Here is a 21,176-nt window from a genome sequence, read left to right on the forward strand (position 1 = left end):
ACCAGCTTCCTACTTATAGAACTCTGAAAATTTTATTGTTTAAATTTAAAGAAAAAGTTTACCCTGTATATTTTTGGCTTTGTCTATAAATAGCTTCAAATTATAGATTTTGTTTGATTATAAAATCCATTCAATAAAAACATTCCACAAATTTGCTGACGTTATCTTCAGTTTCACATACTAATTAATAAATTTCGTTCTCACAGTTTTTTATCTTTCAATGGGTTATGTCGAGTAAGGATTATTAAAACCAGAAGTCATAAATAAATCTGGGAAATACACACTGCTGAATCGTCACCTTAAAGTATCATTTTACTGTTGTATAAATAGGTCAATGGTATTATTTACTTAATATCTTAACATTTGCAAAGTGGTAAGTATGCCTAGAAATCAGTAATATTTCGAATGAGAAATTTATTATACATGCATGTCGTATAGATAAAGACGACGCGATTCAAAGTAAGATCTGTTAGTAATATAATAATTACTTGTATATTATACTTTTTAGTTTTCTAGTTGAACCATCTTACTCGTTATAAAACATGAATGATTTTCGGATAGGTCTTATTTCCGAAAATACAGTCAAACGTGTATCAAGTTTAGTCAATTTTACTAGGTTCCGATAATAAAAATTAGTCACCTTCAGTATTTTTTTCCAGTTGAAGGTACAAAAATATAGTGGGTTGGTAACTTTTTACTGGTTGCGATTTAGCAGAAAATATTACTAACCGACACTATTTCATAAACTATTAAAAAAATAGATAGTCTACAAAGGGCAGTTTATAAAGTATCTAAACTGCATTTAAAGTTCGTTGGAATTATGCAAATATAACCACTAAATCAGGTTTTATGAATTTTTTTCAAAATTTTCAAACTTTAAACCGCTCTACTGTAAAGTTAGCCAAATGTCGCTTGGTCATTTTTGCCTTTCAGCCGTCGATATTATTGATATTTTATTGCCAAAACCGAGTGCAATAATTCCACAACCAGCAAGTGCCCCTGTTCACCTTCCATCAGAACTTCCTAAATCTGATGGAAAGGTTCAACGTAAAGATTGTAGGATTTGCAGAAACATAAGCAAAATTAGAAAGATGACTAAATATTGCTGCAATATTTGAAATGGCAATCCAGGGCTGTGTTTCGAGCCGTGATTTAAAATTTGGCATGAACAGTAGATGAGCGAAATTATTTCTTTTTTATTTACACATAAAACATTTGCAATTTGTTATTATGAAGCAAATCTTTGGATTATAAGCATAAAATTTTAATTTTGTTATGATTCTATTGATGATTCTATAGAGTAATCATGTTCTTTCTTTGGAAAAATATATATTTTTTTATTTAATGATAATACTTTGTTCAATTTATTATTTTTACTCACGAAAAGAAAATTATTTATTATCACACAACATGTGCGTGATCGGCCGCTACGATTTCATACAACTTACCAGGCCGATCACGCACCATATACGTGTCAGCTATTTTGGCCGCCACGTTTTCCAATTCATGTTAAGAATCGATAATCTGATATTTGTATACCAGAATAACCTGATTTGGATGCATATAAGCCAATCGGCTCCTAACAGATGATCACAAACTAAAGGCGGCAGTGAACGTGTTAACTTATTCAAATTTTTAAATATTGCTGGCTTCTGTCATATTTAGACACAGACATTAAGTTACACTGACTGCTTTCTTCGGACTTCCGCCCTAACATGTCAATTTTGTCATTGAAATCAGTTGCTATCATCAAGTCCGCGTAGACACTTCGTCTCAGAAGCGGGAGCACGCAAAATAAAATTCTATTTTAGTGACGTCACGTTGCCTAGCAACCAGTACGCCTCGTTTTGAAACGATAATTTGGTAGCATGCCGTATCGAAATTACCTTTACCGCTTTCCATAACAACCTTATAAAATTGTAACGTTATAAACGTCACATCTCTATTAATTTATATTTAAATAATTATTTCATTCTAATTTGTTTATTAATTTATTAATTTCTTTATCTTTAGTTTAATTTTTACTATTTTTTTATTCATAAAAATAGTTGGCGCCCACAAAATGTTTTTTCTTTTCTTCCTCTGTCTTTATTTTCTCTCTTTCTGTCCCATAGAATTAATATTTGCCCTCTCACTTTTGTTCGGCAGACTATTCTGTTCTGTGTTGACTGACAAGCTAGTTTCATGATATCTATACCAACATTCTATGACATCTGTGCTAACTTCATTCAGTCTCCCACTTTCTGTCAAAACAACTTTTCTGTAGTGGGATTATTTTTTGCCTCTTTTTGAAATTTATAAAAGAAGGCAAAAATTATTATAAGACTCATTTTTATGGTCTACAACTTCTCTTGGGGTAAGTACTTTCATTGTGATATTTATTCTATAATCCTGACCACATTTCCAATATTTGTAACCTTACTTTCTTTCGAAAGCACATTTTCTTTTGATATATGCATTAGGACTCTTTAACAGAATTTAACTAAGTAGTAACATTCATATTTCATTTTATCCTTGCCATACGCTATTTGTTTAAGTGTAATTTTGTAAGATGGCAAGGAAGTTAAACCTTTCTTTTTGATGTGTTTCTAATGCATGTTGTTTCTTATCCTTTTAGTTTATTGGACATATCAAAACCTTATTGGTCCACTGGACAGTTTATTGTAGATATCAAAACTTTATTGGTTTACTGGATATTTTATTGGGTTTGTTGGACACATCAAAACTTAATTGGAGTTGTTGAATTTATTGGTTTATTGGACACCAAAACTTAGGACATACAGCCACGTGTGACTGCAGCTCTCTCTCCAGATTCCACAACTTCTAATTGGAGGATCCAACAGCTAGAGCACACAAGCCGCCCATCGAAGCAATAAGTAACACTTATAACTGTTAAGCTTTGGCAGGGTTAATTATTTTTTTTTTATTGATTTAAATAAATATGATTGGTTAAAATTTGTCTTATTTGCTATCAAATGAGAACTCAGGTTCAATCCCTAGTTTAAGACAAGACGAACTCACCCTTGAGATACTGAGCTAGGCAAGGTATAGACGATAAGCTCCCATGGTTGATTGAGGTATTATTTTTACAATAGTATTTCAATTCTCTTTGGTAGTCTTATCGTTACACATTGGCGCCCAACCGTACTTGTTTTATTCGAGGAATTGTGCTCTGGGTTTTTGGTTTGGTGGCAAATAACAAACTTTAATAAATACTTAATTATTTATTTTTTTTTGTGTGTTCATATTATCAGTATTTGCAGTTAATTTTAATATTTCCATATTTTTGACTGTTTACCATTAAAAAAAGTATTACCATTTTTTATATATTTCAGCATATATTTTATACTCAGATATTTTTATATGTTTTTTTTTTGATGGTAGGTACTTTTATACTGTTGTAAGTGGTTTGTTTTTTATTAACTTAACCAGTTTTTGTGGATAGTGTATTTTAATTACTTTCTTAATTTTTTAAATTATTTCTTCAAGATGCTACCTAAACATTTAAAGACAGATGAATTATCATATGAAATTCTTATTAGGAATGTCTCTGTCCCAAATACAGTAGAGGAAAAACGAAAGATCCTTGCTGGACTTCTTTCTCAAGAAGCCAGTAACCGTAGTTTTTCTGATATTTCTATTAATTTATCTTTTGATGTTGATTACCAACAAGCTTTAGCTTCCTATTCTGACCTATTAAGTCTTATATCTGATTATTCAGGTACAAAATCTGATAGTAGATTCAAAGCTTTCAGTTCTCGTTTAACTCATTTGTCTGGTAGAATCTCCCGTCTACAGCCAACTTCTGTAGACGAAGAAAAATTAAAAAAAGCTATCCGCTATGATTTGTTGAAATTAGAAGGTACTTTGTCTGACATTGTAGATCAACCTGATATGGTAGACCAACCTGGTGCTTCTACTCCTGATAGAGTAAACCTCGATTATTCTCAATCTTCAGTCTCACCTGTTAAGTCTGTTCCTGTTTATAAATGGGGTATTAAAAAATTTTCTGGTAAAGAACCTCTAATTCCATTTCTCGAACAGATTGAAACTTTAAAGTTTTCTATTCTAGGAACTGCACTGATGAAGATTTATTCATCTCTGCAGGAGACCTATTTGAAGGTGCTGCTTTTACTTGGTGGCATAATCACTTTACAAAAAAATCTTTTAATTCTTGGTCTGAATTAGTTGCTTCCTTAAAGGAAACTTATTTACCTTACAATTATGAAAGAAATTTGTGGGAACAAATACGTTCTACAAAACACTCTTTCAAACAACCTGTCTCTGCATATATTTCTTATATGGAGTCTTTGATGCTCCGGTCTTCAAAATCTATTCCTGAGTGTGAAAAAGTAGATGAAATCATTAATGGTCTTCTTCCTGATTATGTCAAGGCTCTTGCTTTCCAGGATGTGGAATCAGTTGCAGACCTTACAAAGTATTGTAAGAGATTTGAAGCTGCTCTTACTATTTCGTCTCGCAGTAAATTTTCTGTTGAGTCTCTTTCTTCTTCTGCTACATGTTGGAACTGCAACATGACAGGCCATATTTTTCAAGTATGTAATAAACCCAAGAGAAAGTTTTGTCATGGTTGTGGGTTTAAGAATATTACCACAAATGAATGTAGCAGATGTTCAAAAAACGGTTTGAAAGAACATTCCAGGGAAAACTTTCCAGGGACATTCAAACAACCCAAGTCAGTGAATGTGTCTAAGAAAGTTATACCTAAAACTACTTCTTTTATATCTAATGATAATTTAAGCACTTTTTCTTCAGTACAATCTGAAACTTTACCTTCTTCTAGTACTTCTGTTCTTTCTAGTGGTCCTTTAAATTCTAAGGTACATTTAAATTCTACTTCATTATTAGATGTTCATACTAATGATAATAGACCATATATTTCTATTTCTGTAGGTAGTGAAACAATCTCTGCACTTCTTGATACTGGCAGTAATGTTAGTATTATTGGTTTTCCTTCTTTATTTTTACTTAAAAAACTCAAATTAGCACTTAATTATGATGTTTCAAGTCAACTCACTACTGCTGATGGAAACATTCAGAGTATTTTAGGATATGTTTGGTTACCTGTTACTTTATTGAGTAAAACTCAATCACTTAAAGTGTTAATAGTTCCTTCTATTTCACATAAGATGATATTAGGTATGGATTTTATTCGTTTGTTTCAACTTTGTTTGGATTTCTCAAATTTTTCATTTAAGGCTACAGATTTATCTACTTGTGTAGTAAATACTGTTAGTAGTGCTGAAAATCCTGACATTCAGCAGTCACAACTTAACTCTGTTCATCGTAGTGATTCTGTAAATGTAGTAACTGACTCTCTTTCAAGAATTCCTGAAGTATCTCAAGTTTCTCTCTTGAATTTATCTAATTTAAAAACAGATGCTTGGTATAGGAATATGATAGGGAAAGTTACAGTAAACCCTAACTTATATCCTGCTTTTAAGGTTCAGGATGATGGTCTTTATAAATATGTTTTTTCTAGCTCAAAGTTTTCTGATTCTTCTCCAGAATGGAAAATTTTTGTTCCTTCTCCACATAGGAAGGAAATTTTGCAAATTTATCATGATGATCCTACAGCTGCTCATTTAGGTGTCTTTAAAACCCTTTCTAGGATTTCAGAATTGTATTACTGGCCTAAAATGAGATCTTTTGTTGTGAACTATGTTCATAAATGTAAAGTTTGTGCTTCTTGCAAGCCTTTAGAGAATATTTCTCCTGTCTTTAATGAAGTTCAGAAGAGAATAGGTCACTCTTACAATACCAACACTAATTGCTACAATTTACGTAGACATGATGTAAAATTTCATGTAAGTGCTAAAGTCCGGAAGAAAAATAATATCCTTTCAAAAGCTGTGGATGATTTTTCTGCTAAATTAGCTCCCAAATTTATTCCCTGTATTATACATAAAGTTTTATCTCCTTTAGTATATAATCTTAAGGATCTAGATGGTAAAGACCTTGGTAATTTTCATGTGCAAGATATTAAGTTAGATGTTACTGATTCTAGTGATGATGAGTCTCAATAATGTTGTATAATATGGTAAAGCATTATCTTTTATTATTTTATTTCTTTATATTTTGGTATTTCTGTAGTTATGATAAACATATTAATCTTATTTATTTGACATTACCCTAACTGTTTATATATTTCTATTATTTTACTTTGGGTAATTGTTTTTGATTTTGATACAATTAAAAGCCTCATCCAGCACTTTATGTATGACAACATGGTTAGTTGCATACATGGTGTTTTAGTTTTCCTAGGATACATATATCCTAAGGAGATTTTGGGCCAGATTATATGAATCTGTGTTCCTTTTTGGTCTTTTAGAGACAATTAATATACCGTAGTAGGTATATATATTTTTTTTGGATGATGTGTTTTTTTTCTTATTTGTTTTGGAGTTAAAATAATTCTATGCATCTACTTTTAGAAATCTGGTGTAGAATTATGGCGCTTTGAAGTTTGATTGTAGTATACCTACTTTCACTTGTTTTCTTCTATTTTTGTAAACTATATTTATGCAGTACTTTATTCTTTTGTGTAGATCCCTGGTTTATATTTAGTGAGAATAACATTTCTTATGTATCATTATCTTATTTTCATTATTAACTTACTCTTAGTCTTCTAAGACTTGTTTTATGCAGTTACTATATCTCTTTTGTGTAGAACTTTGTCTTATTTGACATATCAAGTAAAGTTTATATGTATTTTTGAGTTGTTTATCAATAATTACATTTGCATATCAATGTCTACATGCTTTTACTCATTTTATAATTTTGATATTATTGTTACCTTACTTTAGGTACTCAGTTATCCTGAGTACTAATTTTTTTTGAGGTTCATTCATTAGCAGTATCCATTAACTATTCATTTTTGTGAGATATGATCTCTATATTATGTATTTACCTGACTTTGCTTATTTGTCTTTATTTTTGTATACTTACCTTTGACTTTGATTATTAACTAGACTTCATACTATGTGTATAGAATGCTATTTTGCAAAGGAAGTTGTTGTACTTCCGAAGAAGAATTTCTGAAGACAGAATTCTTCAACAATGTATATCTGAATATATCAGATGCATTGCCCCTTTGTTATTATTATTTTTGTTATTGTGGGCCTGAGCTTTGATGCAGATGTACATTCGTACCACTGGATCTTCCTTAAATGGTGGGTTGTCTCCAGGGTATGGCGTCGGGGGGTTCATGGCACATAGGGCTGTCGTCTCCGAGGAGCGCTGTCGTGGTTTAACCGTGGGCTATGGGCTACTGCGTTCATACCAACATGGTTTCAATTGATCCTTTGGTAGGGTCCATGTACAGTACCAAAGTCTACAGATACCCGATTACTTTAAATTAATTTTTTCCCTTCATTTTTAGTCTGATGAATACTAAAATTCATTGGGTAATATGCATTTATATTCCCCTGAGCGTTCCCCTTAAAAACTGTATATTATAATTATTAAATTTTTATTATAAACTTTATGCTACACCATCTTACTGCTTACTTTATAACAGTACCTATTTAATTTCAGTTTAATGAATACTGAAATTCATTGAGTAATTTTTTATTTTTCCAGAGATATTCTCTGTAGTAGTTTATTAATATTAGATTAATAATTTTAGTGTGATGAATACTACAATTCATTGGGTAATTTTTTTTATTTTCCCCAGATTAACATCTGAAAATTATTTTGCTATTTTTTTTAAATATAGCAAATTTGAGTTATACTTTAAATTTTTTATGAATAGTAATGTATACTTAATTACTTATATTCATTAATTTAATTATTTTGTTATATATATTTTTTAAATAACACATAACAAATTTTAGTTTGACGGATACTACAATTCGTTGGGAAGTATTCAATTTCCCTGAGTAATACTCTAAAATTTTTTTTATGATCATTCTTTTGTTATTATATTCCTTAACTTGATTGCTTTGTTATAAAGTATTTATTTTTGATTTGTTACTACAGATTACTACTGCATATATTTATTCCTAGGTAGAACATTGTGTTCTTGTTTTCTTTGAGAAAAATTTCTCAGTTGTGTTCGAAATTTTTCTGATGGGTGGTAGGAGTGTGTAACGTTATAAACGTCACATCTCTATTAATTTATATTTAAATAATTATTTCATTCTAATTTGTTTATTAATTTATTAATTTCTTTATCTTTAGTTTAATTTTTACTATTTTTTTATTCATAAAAATAGTTGGCGCCCACAAAATGTTTTTTCTTTTCTTCCTCTGTCTTTATTTTCTCTCTTTCTGTCCCATAGAATTAATATTTGCCCTCTCACTTTTGTTCAGCAGACTATTCTGTTCTGTGTTGACTGACAAGCTAGTTTCATGATATCTATACCAACATTCTATGACATCTGTGCTAACTTCATTCAGTCTCCCACTTTCTGTCAAAACAACTTTTCTGTAGTGGGATTATTTTTTGCCTCTTTTTGAAATTTATAAAAGAAGGCAAAAATTATTATAAGACTCATTTTTATGGTCTACAACTTCTCTTGGGGTAAGTACTTTCATTGTGATATTTATTCTATAATCCTGACCACATTTCCAATATTTGTAACCTTACTTTCTTTCGAAAGCACATTTTCTTTTGATATATGCATTAGGACTCTTTAACAGAATTTAACTAAGTAGTAACATTCATATTTCATTTTATCCTTGCCATACGCTATTTGTTTAAGTGTAATTTTGTAAGATGGCAAGGAAGTTAAACCTTTCTTTTTGATGTGTTTCTAATGCATGTTGTTTCTTATCCTTTTAGTTTATTGGACATATCAAAACCTTATTGGTCCACTGGACAGTTTATTGTAGATATCAAAACTTTATTGGTTTACTGGATATTTTATTGGGTTTGTTGGACACATCAAAACTTAATTGGAGTTGTTGAATTTATTGGTTTATTGGACACCAAAACTTAGGACATACAGCCACGTGTGACTGCAGCTCTCTCTCCAGATTCCACAACTTCTAATTGGAGGATCCAACAGCTAGAGCACACAAGCCGCCCATCGAAGCAATAAGTAACACTTATAACTGTTAAGCTTTGGCAGGGTTAATTATTTTTTTTTTATTGATTTAAATAAATATGATTGGTTAAAATTTGTCTTATTTGCTATCAAATGAGAACTCAGGTTCAATCCCTAGTTTAAGACAAGACGAACTCACCCTTGAGATACTGAGCTAGGCAAGGTATAGACGATAAGCTCCCATGGTTGATTGAGGTATTATTTTTACAATAGTATTTCAATTCTCTTTGGTAGTCTTATCGTTACAAAATCGTTTCGATTCTTTATGTCAATACCAATAGTTTAAGTAGTCTATATTCTTTGATTTAAGTTTGGGATTGGGAGCACAAAGCAAAAAACACGAAAACAGTACTTTACTACTAAATATCCAATAAACGTCTAACTTAACCTTAAAGTTTAAGGTTTAGTAAGAGGTTTATTGGATATAAGCATTTTCTACAATTGATATAAGGGACATGATATCCACTATGATGTGGAAAAATATGAAAAATGAAATAAAACGTGTAATAAAACCATTTTGTATTTTATACATACTAAATATGTATATAAAGTATTTTAAATAGAATACTAAATACATTTCGAAAAAAATATTTAAAAGGTAAAATAAAAATAGGTATTTTGTATTTATATTTAAAATACATGTATTTCAAATAATTAATATCACTTCATGTAAGTAAGCTTTATTTCTGTAATAAGTGTAGATAAGTTGATCCTTCTTGATCCTAATAAAACCAAGCCATATATTCCTTCAACTCATCTCCCTGCTACCATTGTTCACCCTATTAATCCCGAATCTGAATCTTTTGATACTGTACCCCAATCACCCAAGGATTTACATTCAATAGCCAGTGTGAGCACTCCTTCTCTGGGCTATCAAATACTGAAAAGTATTAATTTTTCAGTTACGGAACTTCCCAGTTTAATATCGGCTAACTCTATGTTTTCCAAACCCGACTAATTCCAATGTTACTACAAAAGCTAAGCTACCAAAAGAAAATCAAATAGCTGAACAATCTACTTCACAGCCATCTACAATCAAACAGAAAAGGATACCAAATAATACAATGATTAATATGCACAAAGAACTTTTAGAAGTGCTTAAGGATATAAACATCAATATAAGTTCCTTAGCTTCAAGTGGTAGTCAAATAATTGACGTGTTCAAAAAGTAATGTAGTTCGACTCCAGTAGTCGAACAGTGCAGACGTGCCGAAGAGCGACACCGCCGAGGAGCTGCAGCGACCAAGTCCGAGCCGAACTTAATAGTTCGTGCCGTGAATGTAAGCACGGTAGCGGAGACTTGGCGTTAACAGCGCCTAGGCCTGAAAAAGAGAGGCAAAATCCTACGTCACAACTAGGTTAGCCGGGGAGATTTGTTTTTTAAATCAGATCTTAAGCATACGGGCTTGCCCGTCGGGATATTCTCTGTGCCTCCATTGGGATGACACTGTGGGATATAGTTGTTTAGAACTCTATATCTGGTAGACACGGCCCCAGGGTCAGAGAAGTGAGAAAATCACGAGGATCCCCGCTTTAGTTCTGCCTAAAGCGTGAACAACCGCGTATGGGTCACTGGGTGGCACCCAGAAACCGTGCTGGCAACGGGCCAGACGGATGACAAAAAAGCCCTCTTCCACATTAAGACATCCGTCCCCCAAAATGGATCGCTCTCGATCCCCGCCTGACAGAAAGGCAGTCCCCAGTCCCACCCCATATGGTTACAGTGAGAGGAAACTCCACTGTAACATCTACGACGCACTGCCCCCCATGGACGACGACAGCGCTAATTACGAGGTTTTCAAGGAGCTACCGATAGACGAGGAGAAGCCAGATAACGAAGGGGAATTCAAACGTCCCAAAAACAAGAAGAAGAGGACAAAAGACAGAGCGGAGGGAAACCGCGTAGTAGAACCATTAACTACGGACGAAGATACACCTAAAAGGCTAACACAAAAAAGGACCAGACAAAGAAGTAGCGAGGACGAAAAGTCTGAACTACAATCACTCCGGATTCTACTAAAGGAAAAAGATGCAGAAATAGCATCTTTAAGAAAAAAGATAGAAGAGCTCCAAGATACAATGGTAGCCTCCCAAAAGTCCATCATCGAGCATATGGACAAAAAGTTCAATCAACTGAACTCGACAAATCCCGAGGATAACCTGGAAAACCAGGCGCAGAAAAATAAAAACGAAGAAAACCTGAAAAATCAGGTGAAACCAGAAGAAAACCCGAAAACTCAGGGAAAAAAGAAGCAAAAGAACACAGGAGCCATTCCAAAAAATACACAAGCCGAAGCTACGGGAACAATCCCAAAAAATACGCAAAAAGAAGATAAACCAACAAAAGGAAGAAAAGAAGATTTCCCACCCCTCACCCCTCCGAAACAACATCAGAAAGGTGAAGCAAAAGCCGATCGGCGTCCTCCGTCACCGTCACAGGTGGACATTGAAGAAGCACCCAAGAAAACTTGGGTAAAACCACCTGTAATCAAATTACAGAGCGTGGGATACACGGGTGCAATACTAAGTATTGCACAGAAACAGCAAGTTATCACAGCGAACAAGCTGTCGAGAAGTGGCAGGGAAACCCTCATCCAAGCCAAGAACCCCGAAGATTACCGTAAAATGGTAAAAATCATTGAGAAATTCAATGAAGACAATCCAATACAATGGATTGCATTCCCTCTGGAAGAGGATATTAAACCAAGGATGGTTTTGAGAGGGTTACCCCCAACTACGGACACGACTGAGATGTTCGAGGCCATCAGAGATGAATACGAAATAGAAGTTGTGTCGATTAAGAACATGACTTCAAGAAAGAGCGACAGGAGACATTTACCAATGTTTGTCATGACGGTGGAGAGGGAGGACACCGAAAAGCTAAAAAGCATCACTAACCTGATGCATATGAAAATAAAAATTGAGGACTTTTTCAGGGGATGCCCAAGATGCCCTACATGGGGACGACAACAGCAGCCTCAACAAAGACAAAATGCAACGGCGCAAAGAAGGCCACAAATCACTCCCGGCGGCCCCTCATACGCCCAGGCAGCAAAAGCACAAGAAAAAGAAAACACCATCCTTATCTCCAGGCAACATCAAGACGGCCTAGTGAACTCTGTGAAAGAGTTATTAACTAGAGTAGTCAACGAACCACTGAACTGTTCCGCGCTGCAATAAACAAAGTAAAGATAGCCGTGATGATCGCCAACATCCGGAACGGATAGGCACTTTAAGAAGAAGAAGAAGAGTCAACGAAGCAATAGCAGACATAAAGCTAGCACTGAACTAGTGCAAGCAAATAGGGGATACTTGAGGATAGGCTCCTGGAATCCAGGAGGCATAAGGACCAACCAGAATATACTGGACGAACTGGTCAATAGATACGAAATGGATGTCGTTGCAATACAAGAAACGAAACTTACAAACAACATAAGTATAAAATTTCCAGGATACGACATATATAGGAACGACAACACAGCAAGATCAGGTGGCACAGCAATCTTAGTGAAAAAAGGCATAGAGCATATCAGATTAATATCACCGCAATTAAACACTATGCAAGCAACAACAGTAAGAATACAAATGAGGCAAGGAGAAGTCAACATTACCTCCGCCTACGTGAGACCACAAGATCTACTGATCGATGACGACCTGAACACGTTCTTCAACAACGAACCCTCAATAATAATAGGAGAGCTAAACGCAAGATCCCCTAATTGGAACCACAGAGCTACGAACAGAAATGGAAGACTATTAAATACATACATCGAAAATAATGACGACATTATGGCAATGGGTCCAACAGACCCCACTCACTATCCAGGAAACGGACTTCCCACACACATAGATATAGTAGTAGCAAAAAATCTAGGACTACAAACAGAACTACAAACGTTAAACGAAGGCACAACCGACCACAATCCCATCCTATTAGAACTAGGAACGTGGGAGGAAGAAAGCACAATCAGAAGAATTAAAAAGAAAACAAAATGGACAAACTTTAAGAGACTCGTGAGCACTGGAATAAATATAGTTCCAGTAATAGAAACCCCACGAGAAATAGAAGATAAAGTCCTAGAGTTGGAAAACATCATCCAACAAGCGCTCAGAAACAGCACTACAGAAGAGGAAGTAGAAATGCATTCTGGAAGATTTAAGGATATACCACAAGCAATAAAAGACTTGATAAGGGAAAAGAACAGAGCAAAGCAGACAGCAAGAAGGACAAGGAATCAGGCAGACAAAAACAGATCAATGAGATTAAACAGAGTGGTCAAAACAGCACTACAACAACACCGTAGTGAAAGCTGGGAAAATCACATAAGAGACATGGAAGAACAAGGACCACACATGCAAAATCTCTGGAGACTCCAGAGGATTCTGAGAACCGACAGAAAACCAATCCCCCCACTACACGGGGAAAATGGAATTGTATACACCATAGAGGAAAAAGCAGAGGTAATGAGGAGTACTCTCGAGAGAGAGTGTACATTAAATTACCACCCAGACGAAGACATTGACTTCATAGAAGAAGTCGAAAGAAAAAGAGAAAGACCTGATAATCCAAACGAAATTATCCCTCCTACAACACCACAGGAGATAAACGAACTGATTAAAAATAGCTCGCCGAAAAAAGCACCCGGACCCGACCAAATCACAAATAGGGCACTAAAATACTTACCAGCGAGAGCTATAGTATACCTAACTAACATCATAAACGCAATGCTAAGATTTAAGAAATTCCCGAACACATGGAAAGACGCCCATGTCATAATGTTACCAAAGCCCGGAAAAGACAGCACATTCCCGCAAAATTACAGGCCAATAAGCTTACTACCTGCAATCAGCAAGATTGTAGAGAGAATTATACTCAGCAGACTACAAGCTGAAACAGACAGATTAGATATATACCTGAAGCTCAGACTAACAGAGTACATAGCAGCTGGATTCAACGATATACAATATACAGGAGCAGCCTTCCTAGGCGTAAGCAAAGCATTCGACAGAGTCTGGCATAAAGGACTAATATACAAAATGAGAGGATACGGGTACAGTGGAGCAATGACAAGACTGATCTCGTACTTGAGTAACCGACGTTTCAGAGTCCGGATAGGACAAGTCCTGTCCGAACTCGGGAACCCGGAGGCTGGAGTGCCACAGGGAGCGATACTGTCACCCCTACTGTACTCAATATACACAGCAGACATACCTAGAACACCAGGTACACTACTAAGCCTCTATGCCGACGACACAGCGATTGCGGCCAAACACAGAAACATAGACATTGCGGTAAATAACCTACAAACAGCACTAGACGACATAGAAGAATGGAGTTTAATATGGAAAATAGCAATTAACTCAGACAAGACACAGGTTGTACTTTTCAAAAAGAGGCATCAGCAACCAGAAGAACAGGTAACTGTGCAAGACAATCCCATCGAGTGGAAAAGCGAAGCAAAATACCTCGGAGTAATTATGGATAAAGGCTTAACATTTAACAAACACGTAGAAGCCACAGTACCAAAGGCAAACATGGCAAGAGCTTCTGTAAGAGAACTAACAGGAAGGAAAAGTAAACTCAGAATAAAAACAAAGATAAGATTAATAAATAGTATAATACTGCCCATACTGACATATGCATCCCTCGCCTGGGGACATGTATGTAACACATCAAAAAAGAAAATACAAGCGGCTCACAACAACAGCCTTAGAGAAGCAGTCAACGTACCAAGATACGTTGCAGAAAGATTCCTCTTCAGAGAATTGGCACAAATCAGAGTGACAGACACGATGAAAGAAGAAAAAAAAAAGAAAATCACCCCAATCACATACTAAGAGAGATGATGAGGTATGACGCCTTCCACAGATGGAAGCACAAAAGACCAAAACAACAAATAATAGAATAAAATAAAAAGTACTAGAGAGAAAGTAATACCAGAGAGAAAAAATAAAACACTAGAGAGAAAATAAAAAACACTAGAGAGAAAACACTTCAAAATAACAACAACGCACACAGAAGACAGTTCGTAGCTCAAAACACCCAAGGACTATCGCAAAGCACAGAGTGGGCCCAGTTGCCTATAGACGATAAAGTCTATATTGTTATATTGTTTATATATATATATATATATATATATATATATATATATATATATATATATATATATATATATATATTTTCTATGTTATAGTATAGACTTTACACTAATTCTGATTTTTTGTTTCAGGGCCACCTACAAAAAAAATCACAAAAAACTGGCTTCGGCCACCAAAAAAATTAAAAAATACTAACAAAAACCGGCGCAAGCCACCAAAAAAATTAACAAAAAACCCGGGCACGTAGGGCCCAACCCCTTGAGCACCAAGTCGCCGAACTGAGCCTAAGCTCAGAGCGGAGACTTGAGGCCCAAGTAAGCAATTTTAGTTCGCGGATAAGCCAAATTATGATAACAGGATCATAGCGACAATGCGCTGTCCTGAGTTTTTGCAATCGGTTAGGAAACCATGTTGGTGTTCTATTACCCAGGACCTCCACATGAAGAGCATTTGGCTGATAGTTGTGCCCCTATCGCGTATCAGAGTGCTATAGGGGGGAAAGGGATGGTCTAGAGCATTGGAGCGCGGTGGGGTGACTCCTGTATTTACACGAGTTAACACACCTCGCTCCAATGAATTGTTCCACCCGAACGTAATTCTTAAGGGTGAACATGTCTCATAGGCTGGGTTTAATCAAATTGCTTGCTTGCTTGCAAAAAGTAATGTTTATTATTGTAAATAAATGTATCTATATATCTAAACAGCCCTAAACATCCATCCTTGGATATAGGCCTCCTCCTCCTTCTTCAATGCCTCTCTGTCTTGGGCAATTTGTATCCATTTTGACCCGGCGTGTTTCTTTAGGTCATCTGATCATCGCATTTGTTTTCGTTTTTGATTCGTTTTGTGATTCCACAGTCTCCAATGTATGTATAATTGTCTTAGTCCATCTTTTTTACTTGTTCTATTCTTGTTTGTGCCACTGTAATTATTAGTTCTTCTTGTTGATTGGTCATGGTTCTTGTTTTACTGTAATTCATCTTCAGTCCATTAATTTTTTCCCACCATTTTTTAGCATTTCTACAGTTATCTCGTTCTTACTGATTTCTGGTTGGAAAGTCGGAATTAACATTTTTTATTTTTATTTGTAGTTACTTAAGGATTTTTGTGTTGGTTTCTGTTTTGTATTGTAAATAAATGTATACATATTATTTTTTGTGATTATTTGCCCTGTTTTAATTATGTTTATATGTCCAAGATATTCTAGTTTACGCCTCTTAATAATATTTAATAGAGTTCGTTGATGTCCCATTCTTCGAAGAACTTCTTCGTTTCTGGTTCTGCTAGTCCATGGAATTTTTAGTATCCTTCGATACAACCACATCTCAAACGCCTCGATTTTATTCATGATATCGGCGTTTAAAGTCCAAGTTTCACATCCATACAAAAGTACAGACCACAGTACAGTTTACAGTATAATAAGAAATATATGTATATTTAATGTTTTTTTCTCTAGATAGTGCCAATGAAAACATTATAGAAATGGGACAATCAGAACAGAGGATAAAGGAGAAAGATTCTGTTGAAGGTATGGTAAAGCAACAGCACCTCTCATATCACTTATAAATGATCTAGATATTGAAGTCAGAGAGCTACCGTTTAGATTTTATTTCGATAATTTGTTTACTTCTATGAATTTGCTTGCATACATATGACAGAACATAATTACGGTGGAACTGGAACAATTAGAGAAAATCGCGTTCCTAAGACTTGCCCTTTGAAATCGGTAAAAGAAATGAAGAAGATGGATAGGGGAACATACGACTACAGCGTATCAAAAAATGACTCGATTTTGGTGTAGACATAGGCCTCCCCGAAAGCCTAGTGTATCGAGGTAAGGCTCCCCCAAACCAACGCGGAAAATTCGCATTACCTGCGGAATTCCGTACCGCATACGATTCGCATTGAATTGTTTCCACTGTGGTAAGTATACAAGTTCAGACAAGTACGATTTTCGTCGTTCGGGCATGCGTTTTGTCTGCGTATTTATTCGTCCGGAATCTTAGTTCGCACTCGACAGCGTTTTTACCAGTTTCGCAGTGGTTTCGCATGTGAAAAAATTGAAAATGGAGAGAATTATTGAGTTGGTTCGAAAGTATCCTATTCTCTATGACCTTTCTCATGCAGATTATAAAAATGTAAGGAAAAAGGACAAGATTTGGACTAGAATAGGAGAAGAAATAGGCGAACATGGTGAGTAGTTTTACGATTTGTATTGGTTTATTTTTGACTAAAGAAAAGCAGAGGCCTAAACAATACTATATTTACTGCAAGAAGAGTCCATTATTTTCATCGTGAACAATCTATTCATAGTCCTGAATTAAAATACGTGGCAAATTTTTCTCGAACAGAAAATGCCAGTCTTGCAGCTCTCCTTGGGTCATTGTCCAAATTTTGAAATGCTCCAAGTTCAGGCTCTGGTGGATCTAAAAGTTCTATGAATCTATCATCACATTTTTTTGTCCTTAGAAAATTATGCAAAATACATGCAGTTTTCACAATGAGAATACTAGTATCAATTTTTGTTTCCATTGGTCTGTAGAATATACGCCATTTTTGTGCCAATATTCCGAAAGCGTTTTCTACTACTCTTCTCGCTTTACAGAGCCTCACATTATAATTTTCCTTGAAAATATCTGTTCTGCTTTGACTGTATGGAAAGGGCCTCAACAAGTATGGTTTTAGTGCAAAGGCTTCGTCTCCAATTAAGACATGGGGGGAAAATTCATTCTGGCCCGGGAGATTTTTCGGCTCAGGTACACCCATCTGATTTGTTTCAAATCTTCTTCCCATGTTGGAAGCTTCGAATATTCCACCGTCGCTGTTTTTACCAAAACCGCCAATATCAACTGAAATGAATCTATAATCTGGGCCAACAATAGCCATTAATACTGTAGAAAACTTATTCAAATAACACCAATAATTAGATCCTGTTTTGTCTGGACACTTGATAGTAACATGCTTGCCATCGATGCTACCAATACAATTTGGGAATCGCCAGGTATTTCTAAAACCTTCTTCAGATTTTTTCCATATTTCTGTAGTTGGTTCGGGCAAGTAAATATGTTGCAAATTTCTACAACTATGGCACTTACAGTCGAAAACCCGACTCTAAAACTATGGCCTATTGTATAAAATGTATCTCCGGTAGCCAGATACCTAAAAAAGAGTATTTTGTTTCAGGGGATGAGATTTAAAAAAATGGAGGAATCTGCGCAATACGTACGCTAAGTACATAAGAACTAATAAAACTAGAACTGGACAAGCGGCAGGCGATAAAAAAAAATGGATATGGGCAGATCATATGGAATCGTTCAAACCGTTCCTAAATTTTGCTAAGACTGCATCCAATGTCACAGATGTTGATACACAAGAATCTGAAGCATTCCCAAATATAGAATCACCCGAAAATATATTAACGGATGAAAATTCCGCAGTACAGAAACCAACGTGTAGTAAAAATCTACTAACAACTCAGACAGATGATTCCCAGAATAAGATTCAACCCTCCTCATCGAAACCTACTCGAAATGAAGCTCCTAGGGTTACTCTTTCAAATGAAACTCCTACAGGCAGAACAAACAGAAAACGCAATTCTGAGCCATCCACATCTGTGAAAGATATGATCAGTTATTTTGAGAGCAAAAAGAGAGTAGTGCATGATGCTACCGATCAACTGTTTTTGGCTCATGCTTCTACGGTAAAATCTTTCTCTCCTAGAAGGCAAATTGAAACAAAAATGAAGATTGCGCAAGTTATCATGGAGCAGGAGTTGCTTCAATTGGAGGAAAGTTCTTTGAATAGCCATCAATCTAGAGCTGAAAGTACAGACACCTATCAAAACCCCTCTTCCGTCGGAAGTATTTCGGTTGTATCCCTACCTTCACCAAATGACACTGCATTACCTAAACAATCGAATACTTTTGGGTTCTATGAAGTGAATTGTGAAAATAATTATGTTACACTACACAACTTGGCGCAGAGTTGCAACCAAGCAGCTTCTCATAATCCATCAGTTTCCAACTATGTCAATTCCTTTGACCCTTACAATACATAAAGTATATTTTAGAGTTATTTTGATCCTTATTCTCTTTTACTGTAGTAAATTAATGATATAAATAATGCCTGCAGTTTTTTTTTTTCATTTTCTTACCTTAATGTTATGGCCAACCGTTCTTCGGGAGAAATAGCTTCTCGGTAATTCGTGTCTGATTTTCTAATATCATTTTCTACAAGGTGCAGCAGTTCATCGAAACAATCTATTGTCATTCTAAAATAAATGTAGCATCTTTTATCGTCTTTTCGTAATTGAGGCATCAGCGTGTGATATTCCCCACATTTCAGTCTTTCTAGATTGATATCATGAACCCATTTTCTTCTTTTCCTAAGATTAAATTCATAATATAGTCCATATTGTTGTTTTAGGATAACTATAGATAATAATTTTACCTTGAATTGTCGTCCTCCATTGCTAACATTACAAGAGCTTCTTCTTCATCTGATGATGTATACATTTTTGTGAAGAATTGAGATCACTGAGTAGTATTCTTTGTTTTTCGTTGTCACCAACTCTTCTCAATACTAGACACATACGAGTATGACGCGAATATATTCGCTTCAATATGAAGTTCTTTACGAATTCCGTCAGGAATTCGACTGCGAACTTTCCGTCACGAATCCGCTGCGAATAATTCGCGTTGGTTTGGGGGAGCCTTTAAACTCTTTCCTTAATAAACAAAGTGCAGTGATAGCATTAAACACATATAATTATAAGCAGATTGTTTTCTCAGAAGTGAATATAATTAAGTAATTTAGAACATAATTTAGATTGTATAAATTTGAGAAAGCTATGCCGGTCTGGAATGTTTTTTGTATGTTTCAGGTGATGCTACGAGAATAATAAAAGCTACGAATTAGTTGTTTTATTCTGCATGTCTTTATTTACTTCACCGTAAACCAGATTGGCATATGCATTATTATAATTATGTATTTAACAGTAATATAGAACCGTAGATTATCAATTAAGCTATCACTCTTCTCATGATATTTGGTGATTCTGTTACAGTGCGAGTCACAAAGTTGCAATTTAAATATAATTTAATTCTTCATTTTTACTCTTCATAGAAAACTTAATTTATATATTGCTGCATAGTATATTTTAAAGTAAAATTTATTTATATTGAATAATTCATTTTATTTTGCATACTGTTATTCTCATTTGGATTTAGCAAGAATACTTCTCTTTATTTCTCGTTTTGTGTCTTGTTCAGCATTTGCCCTTTTGTATTTCAATAGAAGTGTTGTTAAAAAAAAATATATATACCTCTCTGCATCTCTCTCTCACTCTGTGTCTTATCTTTGTATTTTACTCGAAGGGTTAGGTTAGTTTAGCAAAAGATACTTCTCTTTCTTATATATATATATATATATATATATATATATATATATATATATATATATATATATATATATATATATATATATATATATACCCGGTATTTAGGCGACACACCCTTCCGGTAGGGATCTATGGAGGAGTATCACCAAGCCGCAAGCCCTTATCTCTTGCCGTACTGCTCCACCATAGGCCGATCAGATAGCAGCATATTCTAGACTAAGCCGCAGATTCATTTAGAATTTTAAACTGCTGCGTTAGCCTTTTTGTTTTCTGTACACCGAGCTGGGGGATTGAACTGACATCTCTCGCAGTGAAGCGAAGGAGAAGCCAGCCGCCCAGCCCGCTTGGCTATCCGATCGACTACTTCTCTTTCTTAGTATTCTTATATTTCTCTAGTAATTCTTAGTAAATTCGCAGTCAACTCGTTGTTTGTAAATACAAACATGGACACTCTTAAAAAAAAGCGTAGTACTTACAAGGCGCAATTCACCCGCATAGAAAAGTGGTACAGCGCTAATACCTCTTGTGATGATAAACATCAGTTGTTGTCTCGTATAGACCTTCTCAAGGAGAACTTAGCTAAATATGACCCCATTCAAAATGAAATT

The 21,176-nt window shown here is 34.9% G+C and overlaps 1 protein-coding gene across 1 annotated transcript; it reads left to right on the plus strand.

The window, feature by feature from the left end:
* The first annotated feature begins 1,925 nt into the window (after nucleotides 1-1,925).
* On the plus strand, nucleotides 1,926-6,221 carry LOC140450099 (uncharacterized). Its single transcript, XM_072543534.1, has 2 exons — nucleotides 1,926-2,356; nucleotides 2,618-6,221. The coding sequence occupies exon 2, from the start codon at nucleotides 4,302-4,304 to the stop codon at nucleotides 6,045-6,047; it is 1,746 nt and encodes a 581-aa protein (XP_072399635.1). The 5' UTR covers nucleotides 1,926-2,356; nucleotides 2,618-4,301; the 3' UTR covers nucleotides 6,048-6,221.
* Nucleotides 6,222-21,176: the final 14,955 nt, after the last annotated feature.

The sequence above is a fragment of the Diabrotica undecimpunctata genome, chromosome 9 (assembly GCF_040954645.1).
Source record: "Diabrotica undecimpunctata isolate CICGRU chromosome 9, icDiaUnde3, whole genome shotgun sequence".
Classification (NCBI taxonomy): Eukaryota; Metazoa; Arthropoda; class Insecta; order Coleoptera; family Chrysomelidae; genus Diabrotica; species Diabrotica undecimpunctata.

Coding starts and splice junctions, on each gene's coding strand:
- LOC140450099 (XM_072543534.1), top strand. CDS start 4,302: ATGGAGTCTTTGATGCTCCGGTCTTCAAAATCTATTCCTGAGTGTGAA.